The sequence below is a fragment of the Xiphophorus hellerii genome, chromosome 3 (assembly GCF_003331165.1).
Source record: "Xiphophorus hellerii strain 12219 chromosome 3, Xiphophorus_hellerii-4.1, whole genome shotgun sequence".
Lineage (NCBI taxonomy): Eukaryota > Metazoa > Chordata > Actinopteri > Cyprinodontiformes > Poeciliidae > Xiphophorus > Xiphophorus hellerii.
The window spans coordinates 21,642,983-21,669,444 of record NC_045674.1 but is presented as its reverse complement, the minus strand read 5'-3'; the positions used below and the strand labels follow the sequence as shown (position 1 = coordinate 21,669,444).

Below are 26,462 nucleotides of genomic sequence, written 5' to 3'. Positions count from 1 at the left end.
CAAGCATCTCCTCCACAGTCTTTAGGATGACCTCTGACCTCTCTAACATGACCTTTACAAAGAGTCACTGTAGATTAATCAAACAACTGTTTCAAAATCCCTCGTCAAAGTTAAATTTCTCAAAATAAATAAATGAATAATTACAGGCCAAATAAAAATAACATTCTGTCAGCTGCCTGCTGGGAGCACCCACTTATAGATAATTAATTTCTTCACTGCAGACAGCAGCTGACATTGCATCTCAATCTTGAACACCTGCCCTGCTGCGCTAGTCACTATACTGTTCTCCATAACCCCCCCGCCTCCAAAACACACACTTTTTTGTCATATAAATGATCTCAGATACACTCAGACAGTCACTCATGGCACATTTTTGAAACACTTAAAGCACTGACGGCACACTACGACTGCCTCTATGACATTATTAATATTGCACACACCAAGCAGTTATAGCTCTTATTTCAGGCAAGTATGCCCTGATTTTAGAACATTTGCAATTATCTGAACATAAGACTCAACTATTAAAAAAGATCTTCACTCCTTGTATTATGTTGGCCTCAACAAGTGTAAAACCAAAGCTGGGTAACAGGGAAAAGCCATGAGTACTAAGCTCTGCCGGAGGAACTGATGAAAGTTGAGAAGTTTTTTGATTGCCGTTCAGGAGGACCTTTTAAGGACGGATACTATGTGACAGGCTGTAATTATGAACCCATTTACTTAAAGGGCCACTCATCCACACATCACCACTCAACCAGATGAACAAATAAAAGGAATATCTATTTGTTTTGAGCTTGTGGTCAATTGAGGGAAAAGCTGAAGGGGCTTTGACAGGTTTTTATCAGATTGTGCTTTTAAACTGGTGGCGAATATTTTCCTTCATGTTGCACTAAATTACTTGTTTAAGTTCAAGTCAACAATAGGCATGTTTTTGGCTCTTTTAGACATTTTACCTTTTTTAACACTATTTTTAGCCTGAAACCTGTGAAATGTGCACTTCAAAAGAAAATATAGCAAGGTCATAATCTGGTCAGCCTAGTTCTTGGTGTAGTTCTCAAACTGCCCTGGGCTCAGTGTAACAAACACAGGACGTCTGAATTAAGTATTAAACATACTGCCGTCTTTCACCATGCCTTTCCCCCTATGTAGCTGTCAGTCTCTCTCTCTATCCCCAAGACTATTTTTTGCGTCTGCATACCCGAAAATGTAGGCTAATGCCCTGTAGAACTGACAGATTAAATGCCAATCCCTGGGTTGTACCAGAACCAGCCCCAGGCATCAAGTGTGGGGTGTGCGTGGGCGTGTATGTGTGTGTGTCTCCAGTCAGATGCAAACCAATGTCTGGTATCTGCCGTATTGGAGCATGGACATAAAACAACTGCCCCAAGTAAACAACTCAAAAGGTCACTGCAGATTTCTGATTGTTTATACCTCGATGTCAAGTTGATGAAAAGCAAACAGCTTTGGCCTTAATGTCACTCACTTCTATGCATCAGTTAATTTAAAACAAAACACTGTGAGGCTTGTAGCAGCTCCTTATATTATAGGCACTTAAATAATAACACTTTAGTGACTGTTCAGCAATGTCAACATTTTGTATATTTCTGAATATATCTCAATGTTGGAGAGTGACATTTATAGTTTTCCGGGGTCATTACTGAAACAATGTGTCAATTTAAAGACTTGTGACAGAGTGCAGAACTAATACTAAATGTTTTCAGTTCACTTAAAGGTTCAAATCAAGGGCAGTAGACTAAGTAAAACTGTGGCAAAGGTTGGGCTTTTATTTTATAATAATTTGTACGAGACACACTTGGTGTGAATGGAATGACATAATCCCAGTGTCTGGATATTTTACTGGCAGATATTACAATGTACAGTACAGACCAAAAGTTTGGACACACCTTTTAATTCAATGAGTTTCCTTTATTTTCATGACTATTGACATTGTAGATTCACACTGAAGGCATCAAAACTATGAATAACACATGTGGAAATATGCACTAAACAAAAAAGTGTAGAACAACTGAAAATACCCCTTATATTCTAGTTTCTTCAAAGTAGCAACCTTTTGCTGTGATTACTGCTTTGCACACACTCTGCATTTTCTTGATGAGCTTCAAGAGGTAGTCACCTGAAATGGTTTTCACTTCATGGGTGTGCCCTGTCAGGTTAATAAGTGGGATTTATTGCCTTATAAATAGTCATGAAAATAAAGAAAACCCATTGAATTAGAAAGGTGTGTCCAAACTTTTGGTCTGTACTGTATATACAGAGTTGGTCAGCATTTAATTTAAACCAAATTAATACCAGCTTTTTTAAGTACCGTAGATTGTTTTACATAAGTAGAAATGTTACTGTCTTTAGAAAGGCACAGAAGAATCAGTTGCTGACTTTAATTAGGCACTTTTCAGTTTGAGCTGAAGGTCAGAAACTCTAGAATCAAATATATTTTCTACCAGTGAATGCCAGCAACCAAAGGCCATCTAAACGTTACCTATTTTCAATATAGTGAAGTGTTTACAACTTCAGAGAATGTCAAAAGCAAAGACATGTAAACTATTCAAAAAGAAACTATTTCTTATAACACGTTAAGTTTTGTCTTGTTCACTGATGTCTCAAGAAAGCAAGAAAAAAAGGAAGAAGATAGCAAAATGGTTGAAAGGAGTACATCAAAGTCACTATTTTTACCCTTTTAAGCTTCCAACCTGTGCATGTCACCGAGCATGAGGATTAGGACATGTTGAAATTCTTTTGGAAATCTTAGTGTTAAGCTCATCACCCAGTAGAAAATGCCATTTTAAAATGACAACTTATTCATCATTAAAGAGCCCAAAATTAGCCAGAAAATTCAAATCTGTACTTGCCTACTTTTAAAACGTCGGTTTTAACAAAATAAAAAAAGCCACTTATTGTGACTTAGCATAAATGCATACATTTGTGTCTTTACATAGTAAAAATAAACGCACACAAGGAATCCCCTGCATATTAATACTTATGCAGGGGATTCAACGAATTGAAAAGTTAATTTCAGAAATCTGGGTAGAGTGATGGATTCAGACTTCACCTTTCAAACACACATAAAGACAGAAACAAAGATGGCTTCTATCACTAAAGGACATTTCCCGGATTAACCGATTAGATCTTGAGAAACTCGTCCATGCGTTTATCTTTAGTCAAATTGATTACTGTAACAGTGTCTTCACAAGTTTGCCTAAAAATTCAACCAACTGCAAAAATGTTGTAATTGTGTTTTGTTTCATCATATAAAACTATAAGTGTGCCTATCAATCGACCACCGATCATTATCGGCCGATTTCCGTGGAAAAGTGTATGATCGGTGATTGCCGATCACAGTCTCTTGTTGCCGATCACACAAACTGATCGCCTGTATCTCACTTCGCAACCTGCATGTGCAGCTCATCTTCTCTTTCCTTCACTCTGCGCAAGCATGAGGCAACAAATCCTACATGATGTTGTGTGGAAATAAAATGCTCTAAAAATGAATGGGGAAGTTTTGCGTGTTGGGGTGGAAAATTACCTCGGGGGTGAATAACTTCAAAATGCATCAACACGACAAATCTTATATATGACATTTAAAAAAACAAGCACTTGTCGGAGTTTGGCTACATCCTGAAGTCTTGTTTTTTACTGCAGGAAAAACAAGACATCCGGAAAGGCCAGATAGCAAGTAAAGCAGCGCACAACTACCAACACTCACCCGGTTGGTCAGTATAAGCAGGTCACAAGTCCTGCTGGAAAATAAAATCTGCAACTTTGTAAAGTTTGTCAGCACAGCGAAGCATGAAGTGCTCTAAAAATTCCTGATTGTGGACTTAATAAAACACAATGAAACACCATAAACAGATCACATGCTTGCCTAAATCTTTACTGACTGAAAAAGTCTTCTTTCTCTTTAGAGAACATCTCGCAGATGGAGAGTGGCTCAACATAAGAAATGCAACATTCTGAGAATAAATATATGTAATATAATGTATAATTTACTCAACCTCTACATAGCAAAATAATCACTTTTACTGCCACAGTTTTCTCTTAAAATGAAATATTTCGTTGAGAAACAAGCAGATAACTATGCCCTGCTTTTAAATTTATTTTTGGCAGCACATGGTCAACACAATCAAGGGCATAAAAAGATAACACTGTCCTGCTAGCTAGGAAAATTCATACATATTCACTATCCAGTCTACACATAAATGCAACAGCATAAGCACAACTCTTCTTCTAAGAGTTCATTCTGTACACCCTGAGTCCCCTTTCAATTACCATTAATGATTTTTCTTTCTTATGGTTGGTTCATGAATATTAAAACTATACTGAAATAAATGTAAATACAACATGGGAATTGGGGTATTTTGAAAACAGACGTACAGAGCCGAGTTAGGAACTTGTTCATTTAGCACACATTCCCTTGATCATACAAATTAGTAGAAACAGCCAAGTGGAGAAATTCAACACATACACAGATGCACAACAACACAGAGAGGCTTAATCGCATGCTGTTGAGCAACTGTTTTTAATGCATTCAGCATTTATTGATTTGAGGTCTCTGACATTGAATTACACTATAGATTTTTTCATTTAAAAACACACACACATGCATATTTAAATACTCATTCTAATTGACTTTTTAGCATTCAGGTAGTCCTCTTCGCTTTGTGGTGTTTAATAAATTCCAGATGTAAAAAATATCTGCCAGTTGACTGAGCAACAAGCAGAAGTGAATATCTTAAAGTCTTGATGTAACCTTGCATGATGACTAAAACAACAGATAAACTTCCCCTTAAAGAGTTGGCACTAAAAAAAAAAAACAGGCAACAATAACAAAAGTCCTGAGTTTTGATATTAAACCTGAATTATTCACTTCATCAATATAAACAAACCATATCTTTGAACAACACAGTCCAACTTGCTGTAGATCAATCTAAATGTTTTCATATGGATAGGTACTGGTGTGCGTATAATTGGAATGTGACATTTGCATATGGACAATACGCAAACACATCATCGCCTATACATACACAAATGCAGCATCGACACCAAAGAAACCTCATTCATACAAATAGTCTTCTCGTGAACTCATACAAATACCCTAAAAACCTTTGTACACGCTGCCTTGGCAGCTATCCACCTGACAACTCAGGTTCTGTCCACTTTAACATGGATATTTCTGCCAAATGAACATGTTCTGCTTTGATTGCACCTGTTCTCAGCCACATGAAAAAAATAAAATAAAATCAGGGAGAAAGACACTTTGGAAAGGTGTTTTTTTAAACTCAGTTTGTGGGCGTACTGTTTAGATGGAATACGCAGATAATATTATAAACAAAAATGTAATAGTCCACTTAAATTATGTTTAATATATAGATATATATATAATTTTGGACATAAAGGATGGTTGAAACACCAGAATCTTAAGTAAAATGTAATAATCCACATAGTCCATATTATTTTCTGGAGAACTTGTATATTACACTTTGCTTCTGCTGATTGTGGTTCTGCTCACAGTATCGACTCAACAATATCGACTCGTATGACTTATGAAACCTGATCGCACCAAATTTAGAGTGATCTGCTGATACATATTTGTCAGAATCACAACCATATTTATCTGCAGGCGACCAAGTAGATTAAAAACATGGTGACATGAAAAAATTTGTATTATGATTATTTTGAGCAAACTTATCATTCTTTTCATTATCATCACTGTTTTTGGTAAAGTTACTAAAAGTTAAGCCAACAGCACAAATGCAATTATCAAAATTATGTTGACATGTGAACATATGATGCCTCAAACAGAAAGTTTGTCTTTTTTGATTTATTTATTATTATAAATGTCGAAGCACAATATTCACGCGGTTCCAATTGTAAATAAAATATGTAAAACTGCTTTGGGCTGTGCACCTTTTCTCATCATTTTGTAAATAAGCAGGTATTTGAGTACTATGCCGATAGTCAAAGAAATCAGAGAGGTGAGAAACAAGATGACAAATTAGCATTAGCCAAAAATGTAATGAAAACACCAACATCTGCAAAAAGATTTCATTGTACAGTTTTAAACTTCAATAAGCAGTGTTATCTGTTGGTTATAATATCCCTTCTCTACTGTGCCTCTGAGATATCGTGTATAAAACTTTGACAAGTTTTTAAAGTAAAATTATTTTATAACAATTTAAAAACAGTAATATCAACCACACCATGGGAATAATAAAACCACTGTTTCACTCAAAGAGCAAATTGTAGAAAACTATTCTGAAATATCAGTTTTCAGAGCAGTTACAGACCGACTCCACGCAGGTAGCAGTACAAAATGTTATTTTACTTTGTTCAGTACATGCCGTCTGACAGCCTTAGGTGTAACTGGGGGCCTTAAATTTGCGTTGTTCGAAATATTCACTAATGCACAATGTCTCTCTTCAGCAAATAAAATAAATGGATGAATGAAAGAAAGTTGATATCCTTTTGACTTTCATGTTAAGGTTGAGGTTCTTCAGGAATGACTTGAGTAGAATTTCCAACACTGTGGTAAACAAAATTAATTTAAAATTTTTTTTTTAAAAACATATGTGGAGTAGTGTAGCTGGGAACTCAGTCATGCAGAAACTCTTCATCCCCTAATGTTCTGGATGGATTTCAACTCTGACCCGGTCTGTAAAAATATGTGTGAATTTGAAGTACAAGGTTGTGGTACCAGGAGGCGCAGGCATCACGGCCAGCGTGTGACCGAGCGCGAGGCAGCCTACATCCCTGCCTCCACCTCAGAAGAAACAAAGTCATGGGAGGGGGAAAAAAAAGAAAGAGCAATGACAAGTGGGCATTTGGATTCTCTCTGATCTTGAACCCCCTCATTTTGTTTCTCAATCAAGAAAAGAGCGAGCAATGAAAGGCAGAAAAACTTTATGCCTCCCATATGCATGTGTATGGGAGGGTGTGTATGTGTGTCTTCTTAGTGAATAGAGCATTAATTGCATTAGCATTACAGCTGGGTGATTTCCTGTCAAAAAAAAAAGTCAGGCGCCATTAAAGAGGGCATTTTCAAAGTCTTGAAGTGTGTTATTATTTTGCATTTTTTTCTAATTGACTCTTTGCTAAAGAAATAGTTTGACAGAAGGGGGCGGGGGGGTCATGCAGTGAGCATCAAGATGCTGTTGCAGAAAAAAGACAGGCAGATTGCACTGTGAAGTAAAAATGTTGTTCTTTAAAATGATAATTTGGCCCAGTGAAAAAGCAGTTAGTTCTTATGACTCCAAACCTACAATACATGCTAGTCATTTAATCTTGTGAAAAAGCTAAAACACTGACATCTTGTCCATTAGATAATGATGGCAGTAATGAAAAATACTGCCTACTTTAACAGATTTTTTAGGATTTACTGCATTTAAATATTGCAAATTGAATAATCAAATATTAAAAAATGAAGTACACTGATCAATATCTTGTAAAGCCACTGTCTTCTCTTCTCTTTATCTATATTGTTGTTCTGATAATGCAAAATTAGTTATGCAGCACGCTGCAATGCAGCATGTGGTTGGTAGTGGAGGACAACAGAGTTAAATATTGGACAACTAAGATCATGATGCTGGTGAACTGGTTCTCATTTTTACAAACCGGTCTCCAAACAAAGAGAGAGTCATATTTTCTCTTTTTGGAACATAGGGGGATAAGAAATATTTTTGCAACGCTAAACACATTTGTAAGCAACATGTTTCAACTTGATTTTTATTCTTCGCTGATGACATTTGTAGTCTGAGAGGACCTGGAGAACCCAGCAACAAATATCCCAATGTTACTTTGGAAAAATAAATAAATCAAGAGGCTCAATGTCAAACATGAGCACATTTTTGCCAGGTGTGTGTGCTCCTTGCAAAATAACCAAAATGCAAAATAGTTTCAAATTTAATTTCCCAGTGCTTTTATAAGAGCGTTTGCATTTCTCATTTTCTCTTTGTGTCCACAACTTCTGGAAAAAATAAGTGGGTGGAGTCTCAAGCAAACTAAAAAGGTCTAAAACACAGGATTTAAGATGAGCTTCTGCATGAAAACAAGTCTGTCAAAAAAGAACTGTGGCTACTTCTAGGGGAATGCTGGAGTCAAAAACTGAAATGTCAAAATTATTTTTTTTGTGATCCCAATTGTGTTCTTTCAATTAGTCTGAATATTTGATCTTTACTATTGGGTCCAACTAATGTATTTATTCTGGTACAGTTCAGCATTTCTTGCAGTTATGTTCCAAAAAGTAATTTCTGAGTCATGTCAGCTCATAATATCAAATAAAGTTAAATTACCTCATCATGCACAGTGTAACTTCCTGCCATACAGTGGGGAATGTTCACAGAAGCTCTAGTTTCAGAACCCATAGCCTGAATGTCATTAATGGTTTCTAAAAGACCATAGGATTCCTAACCTCAAGATCAGGCTGGACTGGACCTTAGTTAGTGTTTAGTTTTTTCACTGACGTACTTGATTGAATTTCTGAAGTGGTCCTCTGCAGGGTTTTTCACTGTGCAGCTGTTCAGCAACCACAAGTCTGCTTCTGCTGGGTCCTCTGTGGAGACAAACAAAGTTTAGTTTATTTTTGGTAAGAACACAGAAACTGCAGAGACCATAACACAAACATGGGATTCAACAAAGCACATTGTTTCCTAAACATAAGAAACTTTGTGAAGTATACTCATTTGTGGCAAAAGGAAGAAGAAAAAAAAAGATATTTTTGCTAGATCAACTTCCAAGCTGAGAATTTACCAACTGAAATAAGATATTGGCATACACTGTTTAAAAAAGAAGGTTGATTATCTTCACATTAAATCATAATAAACTTTTCCTTTCCAGATGATGACGATGTCACGGCTTTATACGATTCTGATAAGTTCATGATGTACATATTTTCTTGCAGTATTGTTTATACACTACTTTCTTGCATGACACTATAAAAATAAATCAGCCAGTATATCAGGAAGAGAATTGCAGACCTCTAAAACTCAAAGTAATCCTTGGGTATGATTTCCAAACGCCTGAACGTGTCACGTTCATCATCCTTGAGAACAAATTACTCATCTAAACTGAAGAGAATAATTTAGACAAATTAATTACTAAGTAGCTCAAGTACAACAAATTCAAAGTTTTGGAGTGACCGTCACAAAGTCCTGATCTCAATGCCATAGTAATTTGAAAGTAGAGTTGCAAAGGTATTTGAGAAAACGTCCTACAAACTTGAAGCCATCACATCAATTCTGTCAGCAGGAACTGGTCAAAACCCCAGACTATTGTAAGCAGCTTGCACAAGGAAACCACAAACATTTAAAATAACTCGCATAGTTTAAAAGGCAACTCTAGCAATAAAAAGGAAATATATGTATAGTTATGAATTTCAACTTATTCTGACATTTATAAATAGGAAAGTGGGTGTATTAAGTAGTTTCTCTACTCATGAAGGCTGATTTGACATGCCTTTGTTCACAGTGAAAGAGTTGCATTACAAATTTGATGCCGATATTTTAAATTCAACACATGCTAAACCAAAGACTAAAAAGTTACATCTGAAAGTGAATTTAAGTTGAGGTTGTTGAAGATTAAAAACGCCTCCATTTCTGACAATACACAGTCAGTTCCGATATAAAGGGCGACCAAACACAAATCATACATATTTGATCAAATTTAGAGCATTCGTTGAGCCTTCTTAACCCTACATGCAGGTTATGGGTGATATATTAATACATCTCAAAAACATCTGTTATATGAAGACAAGTACTAATGGGTATGCAGGGACTTTTTAAACATAGGACACAAACATACTCGGGTATGAGCTAAGAATCAATTGAATTTAAGGTCAGTTTTACACACATATTTTGAGCAGACAGTACCATTAAAACATACACGTTTCACATTAATTACTTAATACAATAGATGACCCTAACATTAAAAAAAGTCTATTGATCTTTCAGTTCTTCAGCCTTCCGCAATGATTTAAGCATACTCAGCACTTTAACATGGAATATTGATTTGTTGTTCTGAGTTGTTGAAAGTGTAAAGCACAACTGCTAGAGAGCAAAATTACACCACAACAAACAAGTTGTAAACTAGACTCCCGCTCATTTTGTTTCACATAGAATAAGTTTTCCTGCTGCAGCAAAGCATATGCTGGTCCAAACATATTGTATTCTCGGCATTTGTTCACCTGTTGTACACTGGCTGTGTTTTTCTATGAAAAAAAGATGAACTGTCAAACAGAAGACTCCAGCACAGGAACTACTACTTCTGTTACTTAGAAAGAATAACAACAACAAAAAACTTTGTGGACTGAGTGGATCACAGTGGTACCATATCTAGTCTAACAAATATGTAAAGATGAAAGGAAAGTGTTTTTGCTTTTTTTCCCAGTTATGAAGAAGGAATCTATTTTATCGTCTTCAAAATTAAATGAAAAAAAAATAAAAATAAAAAATTTACCACACATAGGGGCACCTGCAGATTTAGTTTGATACACAAGACGAACCCATGAATGAAGAGGAAAAACTAACGACAAATCTGTCCTACAACTGATTTGAATTGGATAGCAGGAACATTATTGACCCCTTCGTATATTTAGAGAGCAGTTAAAAAAGCAGTTAAAAAATGAGCAACTAATAATGTTTCATAAAAATAAATGTGCACAAGCCTAACAGCAATAACATTAGATAAGTAGTAATACATTGACCTCAAAATACAAAATGATAGCACAGCATATGGTTAACCTACAGGACCCCAAATGCTGCCATTCATATTTTAACAATTTCTCACAGTATTAGCCATCAAAATATGATGCCTTTATTAGTCAACTTTGTCAAGTTCATTTTTTACTATAAAATAAGTGTCAAACAAACATCCATAGTGTCAGTTCAAGGTATATTCCTTCATATCCAATAACTTTAGCAAATTAAGTCACATGCTCATAGAAAATTAAATGGTGCTTCAGATTACTTTACCTTGACAAAAAGCCCAGTATTGTTAATCTCAAACTTTATAACAACTATATGACTAACACCGATATGAGCATGGACTTGTGGTAGCTTGTTTGTGCAGTTGTGTGATGTGAAATTGTCTCACGTAGAACAAAGCAAAGGGGAAAACAAACCCCAGAAATATTGTATGTGTATGAGAAAATGAGTAACTGATCATCAGAAGGAAAAAATTGAATACATGCAGCTGGCAAATCAGGCTTATACAGTTTTTTTTTTGTTCTTAAGCAATAAAACAAACGTACACAAAACAGCGCAAGGGAGGAGTCTCAGCTGTGTGGCTGCCGTTTCCTCTCCACCCCAGGGCATTTTCAAGACCAGTTTAAAGTGCACATAACACACCGTCACATAAAGAACCAGGAACAAAAACATCTGCAAAGCTCTAATACACACACACACACAGAGCACTAATTATGTGTTTATGGATTAAAACCTGAACTCAGAAAAACGGCTGAGTGGAGTTAAACATATTACGCCTTGACAAAATCCTGTTGCACTACTCCTGCCAAAGGTTTAACACAACACCTATATTTTCCATGATCCTTATGAGAATATAAGTGTGCTACAATTTTATTTCTTATTGAGTGACAGATCAGAACAGTTAAGGCTATTTGGCAGTGGTCAATGCACCCGCCAATGCATGCATTTTATTTCTGTAAGGTTACAAAAAGCACTGTGATTTCCAATTTGAAGTACCCTGACATTATATTTGAATAAATATCTCCCTCAATAAGCATAAAAAAACCAAAAAACATCATGCTTTACACTTTTGTCCACAGGCTAGGGATCTATTTATATGCATTTTCTCAGTTGCTGGGTATTCTCAGTAAATGCAAAAAGACTTGATGTAACCTAACAACATATCCACTGTGTAAAATATTTTAACCAAAACCACATGTGACCTTAGGTTGAAGGCTGAGGAAGTCCAGGAAATGGAATTTGACTTGAGCGATATAGTTATTTCAGCCTCAAACAAGCTTAGACCCCCGCCTAACAAACCATTACAAGGTAGTATGGAAAAACCTCCAGAATAAGTCGGTAAATAAAACTGCCTTTCAATTGAACAAAAAAACAAAACAAAAACCTAATATTTTTCCTTTTGGCAAGATGCTACAATGAAATGCATTTATCTGTTATCATTGCATCTTTAATCTCACTGTGAGAAAGCAGCTTTCACTAACGCAGCAAAAGGTTTCCATGACATGAAATCATGAGGGACTGTTGGAAAATTTTCAGAATCTCTCATTTGCATAAAATTTGAATGAGCATAGACGTCCACCCAATTGTCTAAAAGTAATTTGTTTATTTTTTGCCTGTCATGGATTAGACAAGCCTGTGAGAGTTCACTAGAACTAAATGTGAACAAAAACTGTTGACCTATCTGGTGAAACTGAGGCCAGAGGGTAAAGATATGAATAACCATCTGCATGAATCTTTTGTAAACAGACTCTCCAGCAGGGTGTGGTGTTATACCTACTTCTGAACACTGCATTACAGTGTGTACAAATGTGCTACTATAGAAAAAATATATATATATAGAAATAAAAATAAATCTTTGTCAAAAATGATTTTTATATTTGCATTTTAAATTGGTCCTTTCATTGCCAAACAAAATTGCAGTAGTAGCAGCAATGTTAGTGCTTCAGCTAATTTATCAATTTTCCTTCAAAAGACACAGAAGAGTGGACTTTTTTGGTTTTGTTCCTGAATAGAAATTAAAGAAAACATCCTATGCCAAGCTGTTGAGCCTCGTATCGTATAACAGGTGCTGCTGTGTGTGTATGTCTTTGCCTCAACCTGTTCCTGAGTGTATGCATTGAAATATTTCACATACGTAGACCTACACACAGTCTATTTGGAAAAAATCTCCACATGTAAAACCGGATGGCTGAATCTAATCCGTGAGGTTATTCCTGGTCATGACTCTGAATTATCTGAGACAGACATGTTGGGATTGCAGCACCTGTGGTCAGTATTTGAGTGTGCATGTGTGTTTGAGTATATGTGTACACAGAATCATACATAACACATTCCTATCTCACTACTCGCTATGGAGATGAGTCAAAAAAAGCAAAGGAGTTGTGGGAGCAGGTGCACTCAAAAAAAATAAGAATGATGGAATCATGAACAAAGCTGGAGGGGTTTTACTAAGGACGGAAGAGTCACGGCTATACAATGAAAAATAAATGGAATAAAGAATAAGTATATGGGAAGGAAAATGAGAAAACAACTAAATCCGTGGATGCAGAGTATAGCTAAATGAGTAGAAACAGTGCAAGAGAAACAGTACCCCACTGCAACTGGAAATAAAATTTTTGTTTTTAAAAAAAAGTAAATGGTCCAATGATCATGATTATGGGCAATTAGATCTTTCTTTCTTTTTTCACAAACTGCAACATAATGTTTTTTGGTTTCTTTTGCTGATTTTGCATGTGTGGATGTCAATTTACCCACAGGTGTTAGCAGCATTCCACAGGGAATCAAAGTTCAGGCTCAGCTGCAGGGTCAGAAATGAAAAATATACACGTATATGTGCCAAACCACAGATGAAAACACTAACCTGAGAAGTAAAGTCAACTGTTCACTGTTATTTACTGCTGTTTACCGCTAAACAGAAAAGTATGATTTTCAGAAACTCTCAACATGTTTTATTTGAAATGTGAATGACATACCGCAGACCCAAAACAACTTTATATATATATCAAACCAAATTTTTAAATATCTGCATGCAAACAATGTAAAAAAGATTCTGTGTTACCTTGGTTACAGGATTTTGTTTGTTAAGCAGGTAAGTTAGATTAGGTTTCAAGATAAAACTTGACTAAACTTCCTCCCTGAAAGAACTTCCTCCTCTTATGAGTCAGAATTTATTTTCATATCTGTTTCAAACCAGAAATGTGGACAGCAATATCTGAAAGATTGCACCACTAACATCAAACTCGACATACATTCCTGTGTGAAAATACAGTAAAAGTAGCATGCCTGCGATTGCTTTCAAACCTCAGTTTCATCATTGACCAAAACCACTGCACCAACAAACCTTCTGTAACTGGACGCTTAATATTGTCGAAACTTCAATTTGTAAATGCTATACCAAAATGTACAACTCCGATATTCAAGTTGTAGCAGAAGTTAATCTGGTCAATCAGAGTTTGTGATTTATCATGATTCATAATCTAGAAAGAGTCTACTTTCCTAACCGTACGTGCAAACACACAAAAAAAAATCAATAGAAAACACAATTATTTAAATGATACCTGAGATTTAAGCTTTTTTAAATTATCTCTATGATTCAGGAACCTAAGTACAAACTGACAGGCAAAAGTTAAACCACATGATCTGGATTTGTCCATTTGACCAAATTTATTGCATCAAGTTTGTTTTTTCAGGACAAAAAAAGAAAAATGTATCAAAATAAAACAGTCAATACATATTCAGGCACATGTTAAAATGGTTTTATATGGTATAGTCTTAACATCTATTCTGATTTAAAAAAAAAAAAAAAATCATTTGACCGTAGTTTCAACTCTACATTTCCCTTCCAAGTCACTTTATAGGTTTGATGAAAAACTAAAAACATATCTGTTTACTGTCCACAAGCCAAGCATTTTGCATCTCAAGTCTGTGCTCATTATAGATAATCCATCTTTTGATTTCAGGCAGTACAGTGAATCTCACTGTAGTCAGATTATGTATATTTATGTAAGTGAAAAACCTCCAGACTCTTTGCTGTCCAAGCACCATGAAGTTTTCATGAAGATCCCTTTAATTCCCCTCACCATGATGGATATGCACCAGAAATAACCCCAGTTTCACTAATGATTGTTAGAAGATCATATTTTTTCATTTCAGGCAGATTATTTGACAGGTTTTCAAGCGGTCTCCCAACATGTCCTTGTCAGCTACATATACAGTGTAAAATATATCAAACATCTAACTGAATGAAAGGATTACATGAAGTATGAGGGGCAATATGGATGGATGAATTTCTGACAGTGATCATCTCCACTGGCTTTCAGCAGATTCAGTCGTTTTTATATAAATAAAATATAATAACCATCACACATTTCTATACTGAAGAAGCAGATCTGTAGCATCTCTGATTCCCTGCTCTTCAGTTGTGGTAAATGATATTCAACAGCAAAACACATTGGAGTTGGTGTGTGTCTATGGGTTTCCAAGTAAGAGAGAAGAGAAGCAGACAGTTGCCCTCGGGGTCAATATGATGCTCCTGGTGCTTCACAAATCACACCATGACCCACTTTCCAACCGATCCCACACACACACACACCCAATTACCCCCTCACACAGACACACACAGTCTTCCTTCTTGTTATTTTGCCCTCCACGCTCCATCCATCCCACACATTTCAAACACACCATCATTCCTTCTCCACTGCCCCCTAAAATCGCTCAACTCTCAAATACACACACACAGAGAACACAATGACCTTGGGAAATACTACTCTCTTGGTTTATTGGGGGAAGCAAGTAAGGGCAAGGGGTGGCTTTGGGGTGAATAGACACACTTGACTGAGCCAATAAGGGATGTATGGCTGATAGGCTGACCAGACAGCTGAGTGCCAGGACTACAGCCTGGGAGGACAGGTGGACTGGAGGGTACGGTAGGGCAGTGACCCACTCGCCACTGTTATACATCTCAAAAACTGAGATCACTGTCCCGATTGTATCTCTCTAGAATTTTATTAGTCAGCAGCAATTTGTTTTCTGATGACAATAACTCAACAAAATAGATTAAAACATTTTAGCCCAAGTTCATATAGCCGCTTGATTGTGTAGGTTTCTAAGAAAGAAAAAAAAGTGCTATGTGTATGTAATGTTTGATTTATGGTTCATTGGAGAAAAATAATAATTGCTCAAATCAAGAGGGCAAGATAAATGATTAAGCCATGATGGTATAAAGCCTAAAAACCAGCTGTACAGTGAACCCTCGCTGTAACGCGGCCTCGCTGCTTCGAGGATTTTTTTGTGCAGTTTTTTTTTTTCCAACAGTCAGTTCAAACAGTCTCCGCGCTTCTTCTCTATATACCGTAACGTGCCAATAACGTTACGGTCTTTAAATATACGTAATACAGCTTGGCAAATTTTGGCAAATATTTTTGCCCAGAAGGAAAAAAAAGCAACAACAACTACCGATAACTATGTTCTTCTCTCGAAAAAACACACCTGCACCACAGGTTTCAGAAGAAAAAGACACTAGAGAGCGGAGTCAGGTCGCAGCGCCACAGTCAGAGGAACAGTGAAATATGCGAGTCACAATTTGTCCTACTGTACTTCGTATTGATGATTAAAATGATTATTTTATTGTAGTTATTTGTAAGAAAGCGTTCTATTTGTTTAAAAAAATGCTTGGTCCTGAAAACAGGTTTTGTTCTTTGGTTTCAATGTAGAGTATTTAATTATGCTGTATAATAATTGTAAAAAATAAAGATAACTACTTCACGGATTTCGCCTATCACAGGTTCTTTTTGGAACCTAACCCCCATGAAAAACAAGGGTTCACTGTATTTAATTATAAATTCTCAGTGTATTTGTAATTAAATAAAAGTGTCACTGCTAGTCATTAATTGTGATCAAAATTTTTGTCTAATTGATTATCTGCACTTTTTGTGAACCTGTGACAACCCCGTACCAGTTTCTCCTTGAGAACAATGAAATATCAGCATTGAAAATTGAAAATTGAATTGATATTTCTAAAACATCCATGGATGCGGGGGGGTTTTAGTATTGCTATCATGAGTGTTGATTCTTTTTTAATTACTTATATATTTTTTATGGATTTTCTTTTTTAAACTATTATAAATGCTGAAGTGAGAAACCAATGACGACCTTCCAGGAGTTCTTCATTTGACCTCTTCTAAAGCATGAAGTGTCCTGGTGAGGAAGAACTTTGCTCTTGTTCTTTACTACATTGACAAAATTTTCTCTAGAGTATGTAATGCCCTTAAGCCAAATTATGACAGTTCTCAACAAGTAGAGCAGCATGAAGTGTGAAATGGAAGGTTTTCTTGAGGTCACATGTGTTTACTGTTACATGTGTTTAGCTTCAAACATAATACATCCATGATGGTTAAAGCAATCGATGACAGCATGCAGTAAAAATGATAATCTGTAGGCCTAAAATCCAGCTGTATTAAAGTGTTGTTAAAGCTACAGTTCCTCAATATGCATGTTTATATTTCCACAGCATGTGCGTGAGAATGGGTGTGTTCGGAGAAGCAACCTTTGAATTTCTGGTTAGGACAAGCCAGAGTCCCAACAGACAATATTTCAGTCTAAAAGGTTCCTTTTCCTTGGGGGGCAACCTAAGCGTGAGGGCGTGCGCACATGTGTGTATTGTTGCATTTGCCTCATTGACGTGGCAAATTGTAAATGGGTCATAGTGGACTTGCGATTTTCACCTCCAATCACATTTTACAAGAAAAGACTTGCATAAGCACATGGTCACATTCACATTAAGATGAAGACAAGCGCGCACACACAGACACACAGAAAAACACACACTCAGGGGCCTTGGGGTTTGGCAGTTGGTCTATCCGTCTAGCTGTGTGAGCAAGCACTCAGCCGTGGATGATAATGCAATCAACTGTCATTAGAGAGATGCTGGCTGACTTAACACAAACACACACACACACAAACACACAGCTACCAACAATATGTTGCAACCTGTCAATCAGAACTGAATACTTACTACAAAGTAGTCATATGAAGACAGTTTTAGTAATCACTATGAACAAAAAGCAGAAAAATGTCAATTTAGACATATTTCCCTACAGAATTTGTGAGGACAAATGAGGACGGCATTTTATATTAAATCTTTTTTTAAAATCTATGTATTTAACCCCAACTCTTAAACACTACTATCCCATGCATTTGTTTTTAAAGCCTTTTTATATAGATAAAAAGGAAAGACTGGACATGAAAACGTGTTCTTTCCCCCATCTTAGCTAAGTTGGTAATGAGATGTGGCAACTCTCAGTTGGTGAAAAACCAACATACAGCTTACATAAAGCACATATGTATAGTCTGAAGAAAAATAGTAATGTTTTCAAAACTTTCGCTACAGTATTTTATTTGCCATTACATTGATTCTAGGGGTGTTGCGAGTATACACAGTAAATAAGAACCGAGGCACTCATTTTGCAGAATTTGAAGGCAAGTCCTAAAACATCCATGGATGCCGATTTTATATGTTAATCTAATTGCATCTGCTACAGTATGAAATGCATACATAAGGCAACAAAGGAATGTTTCTTATGGAATTGGGAATTTGAAACAATCGTTTAAAAGGAGCATTCCTCTGCAAAAGGTTTCATTACAACAAAAGGATGTGGATACCTCAATGAAACTGTGTCCAAGGTATAAGTAGTTGGAAAAAAAATAAACAAACAACTAACTGCACTCACCTAGAACACTACAATATATAGCAATAGAACCAAATCACAAACCTCAAAAAATATTTTTAAAAATAAGTTCATGTCAGGAAGAAAGGTGTACCTGGTTGTACTATTCCTTGGCTTTTGAAAATGATTAGTTTATTTGAACAGGTATATTAAGGGGCTCATAAGAGAAAGATGCGTTTCCGATTGGGTTGCTTTCTTACATCTGCATTTTCCACTCATACATACAAACCATATGTACCACAATGTATTCTAAACAGAAACACAATCCACAAGAGGTAACTGTCTGAAATTCAAAGTGATGATACCATGCATATTATCCATCATCTCTACTCAGAAGGTGGATCGAGCTGGGTATAAGCGTGCGCATCAGTGTGCTCTGGGAAGGAGGGAGGGTACGCGGAGTTAAGCACAGCAGGGGTCCACGATAGCACTCACGTCAACAGTTTGACAACATCTCCGAAAGATCTATTCACTTGGGATTCTTCCACTGTCCTTAACAACTCTGAGTACTTTGCTGTTAGAGAGTTAGAGTCAGTCTGACAGATAGAAGCTGTAAGAGACAGCAGCTAAAAGGATGGAGGGCTGAGAGGGAGGGAAAGAATCAAGAGATGAATAAAGAATCTAATGACTTAAGACAGATGGGCTGAAGAAAATGAGGACGAGAAAACCTAAAATATGCAGAAGAAACGGAGCGAAATGTGGCAACATGAATACGGTGAAAAGAGGTGGTATTAGAAGATTAAGTGTGGGTATTTTAGTGAAAAATAGCAGCCAGGTTCAGCTGAAAGTGGAGCAGGAATGATGAATGCTGCAAGTCAAGAAAGGTGCTAATTGTATGGCAGGGTCTTGTTTCCCTGAAGTAAGAGGGTGGAGTCAATATGTCTCTTTTACATTTGATCACAAAGTCACAGTGGATGCACCCGAGTCCACATACTTTTCGAAAACTAAAACTAGAAGGAATCAATAACACTGAAGCACAAATAACCTATCACACATACAATTACTGACTTTGATCTGTGTTTATACTCCACCTGAAGTGGTCAATATATTATATTTAAAGCCGGAAGCGCCGTAATTGAAGTGGGTGTCGAACTGGGCACTCTGCACTAAACGTGTAAAAAAGAAAAACTAGATTAAGTTTGAGCGATAAAGCTTCAAAGCCGTCACTGCCAAAGAAGACGGGAGGCCTTCTGGGGCAACATGTACAACAGAGGTAAGTAATGATAAACATCTGGCAGTCGAGTCAGTAAGATCTTAAATGGACATTAAATGTGATTTATTGAGCTGCATAAAGGCACGGGATGGAAACCAGGCCTTTTGCCATTACATGTCTCACCTTGCAAAGAGAAGATGATTTGAAGCCTCAGGTTCATGCGATAATTGGGGCCAATCACTAGTCTGCAGCTCAGACAGAAAACCATTATGATCATCAGTGCAGACATGAAAAGATATTTCACACAGTGAGAAAGGGATTATTAGAGTCAAGGGCACTGAAGTCAGAGTGTCTGGGAGAAAGTAGGAGCAAGAAGGTTACTGACTGACAGAGTAATATACCAGGGATTTCACGTTAAAAAACACACCTCAGAGTGAGACATGACACACGGATTCACTTTCTAGTTCCCGGGTGGTGGAGATGCAATAGCTGGACAGATAAAGAGCCTTCTTCCAAATTGAAGAAGTTTCAAATTGTCATTTCTGCTACGAAAAAAAAAACATCTTGCGATGTATATTTCTAAAGTGTGGTAATTTTTTAAAATTTGATTTCAAGCTGTAATTCATGAATATCAAATAACAAAACATAATGCTGAATTGTTGTCTGTCTCCTAAAACCAATATGTAATATTAAAGTAACTGTGCAATTAGGTCTGGGGTGTAATTATCAAATTTGTTGGTAATAATTGTGCATGCATCACAAAACTGGCTGATGGCCAGAATCTGACAATATTCAGCTTGACAAGGCCTGACCAATGATTATCCAGTTGGAGACTCAAAAGTTGGATCCTTTTGCAATCAGTGAACACAGCATAACTGAGAATTACCAGGTTGTGCCAACTAACACACTCATTTGTGAGGATAAAGTTAGAGTAGGAAAGTTAAAGCTAATTGCTTTAAGTATGAGTGAGAATACACCCAACCAGTGTAAAAAGTTAATTAATAGACTTTATGAGGAGACATTTCTGCTCATAAGTCAGGCAACAGATACTGCTCGGTTTGCTACTTCACTGTTTTGTAGCTTTAAATGTTTTCTAAATAACTTTGCCAGAATTTGTTTTTGCCTTAAAGACAAGACACACAATTTGATCTACCTTATCCTTTTGAGCTTTAAAGCTGTCTGTTGTAGAACATGATTGCTTTGGAAAACCCAGTCATTCTAGAAATCTCAGAGTTAAGCTAAAGGTCTACATACTCTATGTAATGCTAAGAGCTCCAAATGCACTCACAAATGTTAGGAGGTTGTATTTATTCCCAACATAAAATGACAGAAATATTAGGAAGAGTATTCGTTAGTTATAAAAAAGGAACATCAACTAAAATCCTTGCTGACAAGTCCAATCTTTACAAATCCCTAAGATCAGAAGTTAACCATAAATCTCTGATTGGTTCAGAATTATCTCACATACTGTATATTTTCAGCTTTACTCGCCCGCCCTGCAATGCCAGTACAGGCGAACTTACTCTAAGAGCACCTTCAAAATAGTCTATTTTAAGAAAAAAAATTTTAAAAATGGAAAAAAAATTCTGACACAAAGGATCATAATTCATGCATCAGAGGGTTAAGTGAAAGGTGGTACACCTTTCAACAAAAGGTCTGGATTTTAAGAAAACACAAGAATTTTTTATTTTATTTTATTTTATTTACTTGATTATTTAGTTAAGAATACAAATACTCATCATTGTCCACTTTAGGCAATATTTCTATTCATTTGCTTTACTTTTAAATCTGACCAGCATTATGTAGCTTGTTTTAAGATCCACTAGCTGATAACCTAATTAGTATTTATCTAAAGTTTAAGAATTATTGTTATTGTATTATTTGTGTTTGTGAAACAATTTCACAAATGTCTTATTGAAATTTCAAAGTTGTATCAGTACATCTGTGGCTGGAGGCAGAAGAGAAGATGTGTTCAAGCCTCCAAGCCAACTGCCAAAATCATACACACCACTGTAACCACAGTCAGTTCCCCATTTCACAATAACAAGAGTGGGCAAATATTGACACAACATTTCTGTACCATTACAAATGTGATTATATTTGCTGTTTACTCAAGGAGACGGCAGTTAATATTAAATAGGATGTTTGACCCTTCATGTGAAACACTGTGGGAGTAACTTTAAAAAGGGTTTTAAGAAATGTACATACAGGACTGACGGAACCAACAGTACCTCAGATTGTTCTGTGCACAAAATATTGCGGTAGAAAACCAAGAAAGATCTAAAATTGGTGTGCATGTGTGGCCGTGAGTGGTAGAGTGTGGTTCTGCCGCTTGTCACCTGCAAGAGAAACAAAGACAGAGCAAGCTAAAGAAAAGAAGAAGAGTAGAAGCCACCTGTATGTAAAAGCTCACCTGTCCTTTGAAAAGGAAATAAAACAAAGTTCAATGCTGAATTTGAACTGTGGCAGCTGTGGCTTTAGCCTTAGAAAAAGAAACTGAGCTGGTAGCTAAAAGAAGCACCACTTAAATAGTCAATACAGAAAACGCACAGACATGTTCAGTTGTTTAGCAGTGGGGGGCGGGCAAGTGATATCTTATAACTATTCACTGGATAGAGATCAATGATCTGCAGTCTAGGATTATGTTCAGATATAGCAATAGGAATGAACACTGGGGTTCCTACACATTTTAACACTTAGCACTTTTTCACATTCAAATTTAATGATTTTCTGAACATTCTTGACATTTAAGTACCAAATATTAACCTTGATCCTGTTTCAAAACCAGTCTGGTTTCATTATCCTCAGGTTTTTCAAGCAATGCAAAACCAGTGCTGAAATTAAATTTAACTCCTTTTGTGGCTTTTGAAGTAAATTAGATCATCGCCATTTCATGATCCTCTTTGAAAAACATTCCACTTTATTAATCATGTCCATCTACTTTACATGTAATGTCAAGACTAGATAAATATTACTGGTTTGTGCAAAATCCTTCAACACTCACAAGCTATTGTTGTGATTGTTTTAGTTAGAATTACCCTCTGTCACAGTGAACAAACAAAAAAGCACATTCTGGTGAAACATTTGAAACACGCAACGGTCTGTGACAAAAAAAACACTCAATGGAAACAAGTTCAGTTTTCTTTAGAGATTCCCTCAGAACATTAGCAAGGGTCACTCATTAATAACACCCAGCTAACACCCAACAAACCAGAAACTTTGGTTGTTACCAAAACACTGTAAAATGGATATGAATATCATAAAACTTAAAATTAAAAACAAACCCTCAGTTGGTTTCATTAAAACTGGATAATAGTTAAAATACAGTAAAAATGTTTTACTAAATAATAATAAAAAACTCATTGGGGAGCTTTCATGCAGCTTATATAGCGCACGCATTGCCTCAGCTTGCTAATGCAGAAAAGACATTCACATATTTACGCTCCACATGAACTGTCCTAATTTGATTAATAGTAATAATTAGACCTTCCTCTGTGTTTTTATTTCTACGTGAAATTGAAACAATTTAGGTCATCTGGCCCCTTATTCCCAGAACCAAGCTATGGGGAAATGTAAATTAGATGCAAATTGCCAGCAGAAAAGTGAAAAGTAGTTTTATGGTCTGGGTAATAAATACTGAATTTAGCCTCTTGGCATTACAAAAACAGTCAGTTGGGGTTCACATGCAAATTATATGCAAATAAACGCAACATAGAGCCCTTATTTCTTGCAATACAGAGAACAGTTCTGTTGCCTTAGCAGTCATACAGTGCTCACGTGTGTCAGATTTGAAGCCAACTCATGATTTCTTGCTCAGATGCTCATATTTTTGAGAATCACTCCTTAGTGATCAACAACGGAAGAAGAAATAGAGATAACATAGGAAAAATTGAAGACAGCAGTGGGGGGGAAAAGTTATTTCACAGCCTTAATCAATCAATAACTAACACAGAAACCAAGTGACAATGAGAAAAGACCAGGATTGCAAAAGCAAACTGTTAAATTTAAATGCAAACTAACCGTAATTGAAAGAATTAAGTCAAAGCAGAGAAACCAAAAAGAGAGAAAATAACCCTGTAACAAAGAAATTCAGGATAAGGAAAGAACTAGGAAAGACAAGAAGCCACTATTTTAGAAAGCTCAACACAAAGACAAGCAGAAACACCAGAAAAGCCAGAGAAAAACTTGTTTACATTATATCATTCTGAGAAATAAAGAAAATGCTCTGCCCTGCTCATAAAACATTGATCTAAATGTGATAACTTAACATGGAGATAAGATAATTAAAGCTAAGCTAAATACACCATTTATGTTGTTTTTTTTTAGCTGAAAGGCTCTCTTGAAAACACATCCATCACCTTCACAGTCCAGTAACAGGAATATAGACCTTGCAATCCTTCAGTCTCCACCTGTGGTTCCAACATAATCAATAAATGTTTTTTTAATTAAAATCCAATGTTGCCCTCAGCTTTTTACCCTGCAGAACACATCTAAAATAAATTCTTCAAAAGGTACAGAACATCTTTCTGATTTTACTTACAAATAAAGCACCACAGGCTGTTGGTGATGTGCATTGAGTGGAACAGTTTAAGAAATGTGAATGTCAGCAGGTGATAAGATGAGGACTGCTCAAGGTATGCAGCCAGTAACAGTCACTGCACAGAAATGGCTTGCAGCCCTTTACATATATTCACCAAGCCAGTCCAAATGTAGTCTTGACGTCCAAGACAACTTGTTTTATGTTCAACACAAAAGCCTAATAATTAAAGTTCTTCTATTTTTTCCTAAACCAAAGCAAACAGTTCTTTTTTCTTCATATATCACGAAGCATTTCTGCATGCCTTCTAAAGGACTAAGTCTCACATGCATGCTCTTAATCTGCTGCTTGTGACCTGACTGCACTAGACGGTTACAGAATCTAACAAAATATGATTTGTGAAAGCTTGCAAGTGACATCTCGATTGATAATCCTGTGAAACAGATGCAACTTCATAGAACTAAACTGCCTTTTGCATTAGTGCTTGCATCACTGTGAGCACAAACAAGCATGCATAAATAGGTAGAGCAGGCATAAATTGAAATGCTGGGCAATTTGGCTCCAAATCAATAAATCAGCTAAATAATGGAGCAATTTAGATATAAATAATTGATGTTTTTGTTCAGAATTTATGTTAATGCTGATGTGCTCCTTCTGAGAACAAAGTGCTTCGAAGGAAAATAAAGAGCACAAAATCTGTAGTGCAAAAATACAAATGGGCTAAAACATTTGCAAGACCAATCATGAGAAGCACAGTTGTGGGAGGGGAGCACACACAGAGGAAGGGCACACACGTGCAGATACATACACACATCTCTCCCTCTAACAGATTCCATTAAAAACAGATGGCATCAGAATTATCTGATGTCCTGTCACTGTCTTTTTATATGCTAATCCAGCTCCTATGCACGTTTGAGTCTCTTTAATCAGATATCAGGTCAGAGAAACTAAATCAAGCCGAGACAGCCATGCTGTCAGGGAATTACAATACACCAAGACAGGTAGTCACACAGGGAATGTATCAATACTCCTATTGTCAAGAGATGTTGCTTCATTTCCATATATTATGTCACACATTTGATTTTTGGAGCATTATACATTTTCTTTGCATAATATCTAATTATTGCCATTTGCCAACAGTTATTTTGTCACTCAGGCTACATGTTCCCCCAGCCTTTATTGCTTAGCTAACCTGCTGCATGAATGGTGTTGGTGTTTTTATTGTTGCAAAAGTATTAGTAGACTCATTTCTCACTTTTAGCTCTTAGCTTTGCTAAAATGTGAGAATATTGGTTATTATAATAAAATAAAGGAAAAAATATACAATAATTACAATAGATTATTAGTCTCAATAGGGAAGATGAGTTGCCTTTTTTCTAGAACTTCAAAACATTTATAAGATTAAACCAGAGAAATGTGTACTTTGTATCCAATCTTTGGGTCCCATGCTGGAAATACACAGTCCCAGATAAAAACAGATGGAAGCAGATACCTCACCAGTATGAAATATAACCAGCTTTAGTTGAAGCTTTGCTCCTGTTTCCACCCTCTAATGTGTTTAGTCTATGAAAAGAAGAGGCAAATATTTAGCAGCCTCATTATTAATTAAGACAATCAATACATGGCTGACAAAAGATCAAAAAACAGGCAAAGTTCAGGCTAAGAAGCAAGTCATAATATTTATGCTCAACTACTCATTATATATCAAAAACAATGACAAGAGCATGAACGCACTCCAACCAAAACTGTAAAATGAGTAGCATCTAACAGCTTAGGACCACACAACTGCACATGGAGCCCTGCGATGATAGATTTATTGAGTGAAACAGAGGAAACCATAGAAGGATAGATGCACAACAATTGCAAGCACACAGCAATCATCAGAATGGCAGTGTCTGTCTGAAAGATTAGAAGAGCCATCTGTCTGCCATGTGGAAAGCAACTGCTTATCAAGAAACTTCACACACTTCTCCCTATGTGCATGCATCAATGAGCCGGATTGTTTGATCAGCTTCTGGGAAGGGGGGGGGAGGAGATTGTATCAACAGCAGAGAATATCTAAAATAATACAGAACATAAACATCTCCTTTAGTCGACCCCAAAGCTCATTTAAAAACCTTTTAATTTGTTATTCCCATCTTGTTTACCACTGTCCTGAACTCAATCATTCATCTTCCAACACAGAGTCACACACAGGAGAACAGGAAATTACTTGCAGCCATGTTTGATGCTTAATCAATGTGTTGCAATCGATCTCTTTCAAGGCTAAACATTACTTGTATTTATGCTGCTAACTTCACTCTGTATTGATGTACATTGCCAATGTAACCACAGGATGA

At 36.3% G+C, this 26,462-nt stretch overlaps 1 protein-coding gene across 2 annotated transcripts in view; it reads right to left on the bottom strand.

The window, feature by feature from the left end:
• Positions 1 to 26,462, bottom strand: part of cdkal1 (CDK5 regulatory subunit associated protein 1-like 1) — a 195,799-nt gene that overhangs the window by 153,183 nt on the left and 16,154 nt on the right. For both annotated transcript variants that reach the window (XM_032558700.1, XM_032558699.1), the window contains one exon: positions 8,476 to 8,560. In XM_032558700.1, the coding sequence (XP_032414591.1) occupies positions 8,476 to 8,560 (85 nt within the window). The remainder of the gene's footprint in view (positions 1 to 8,475; positions 8,561 to 26,462) is intronic.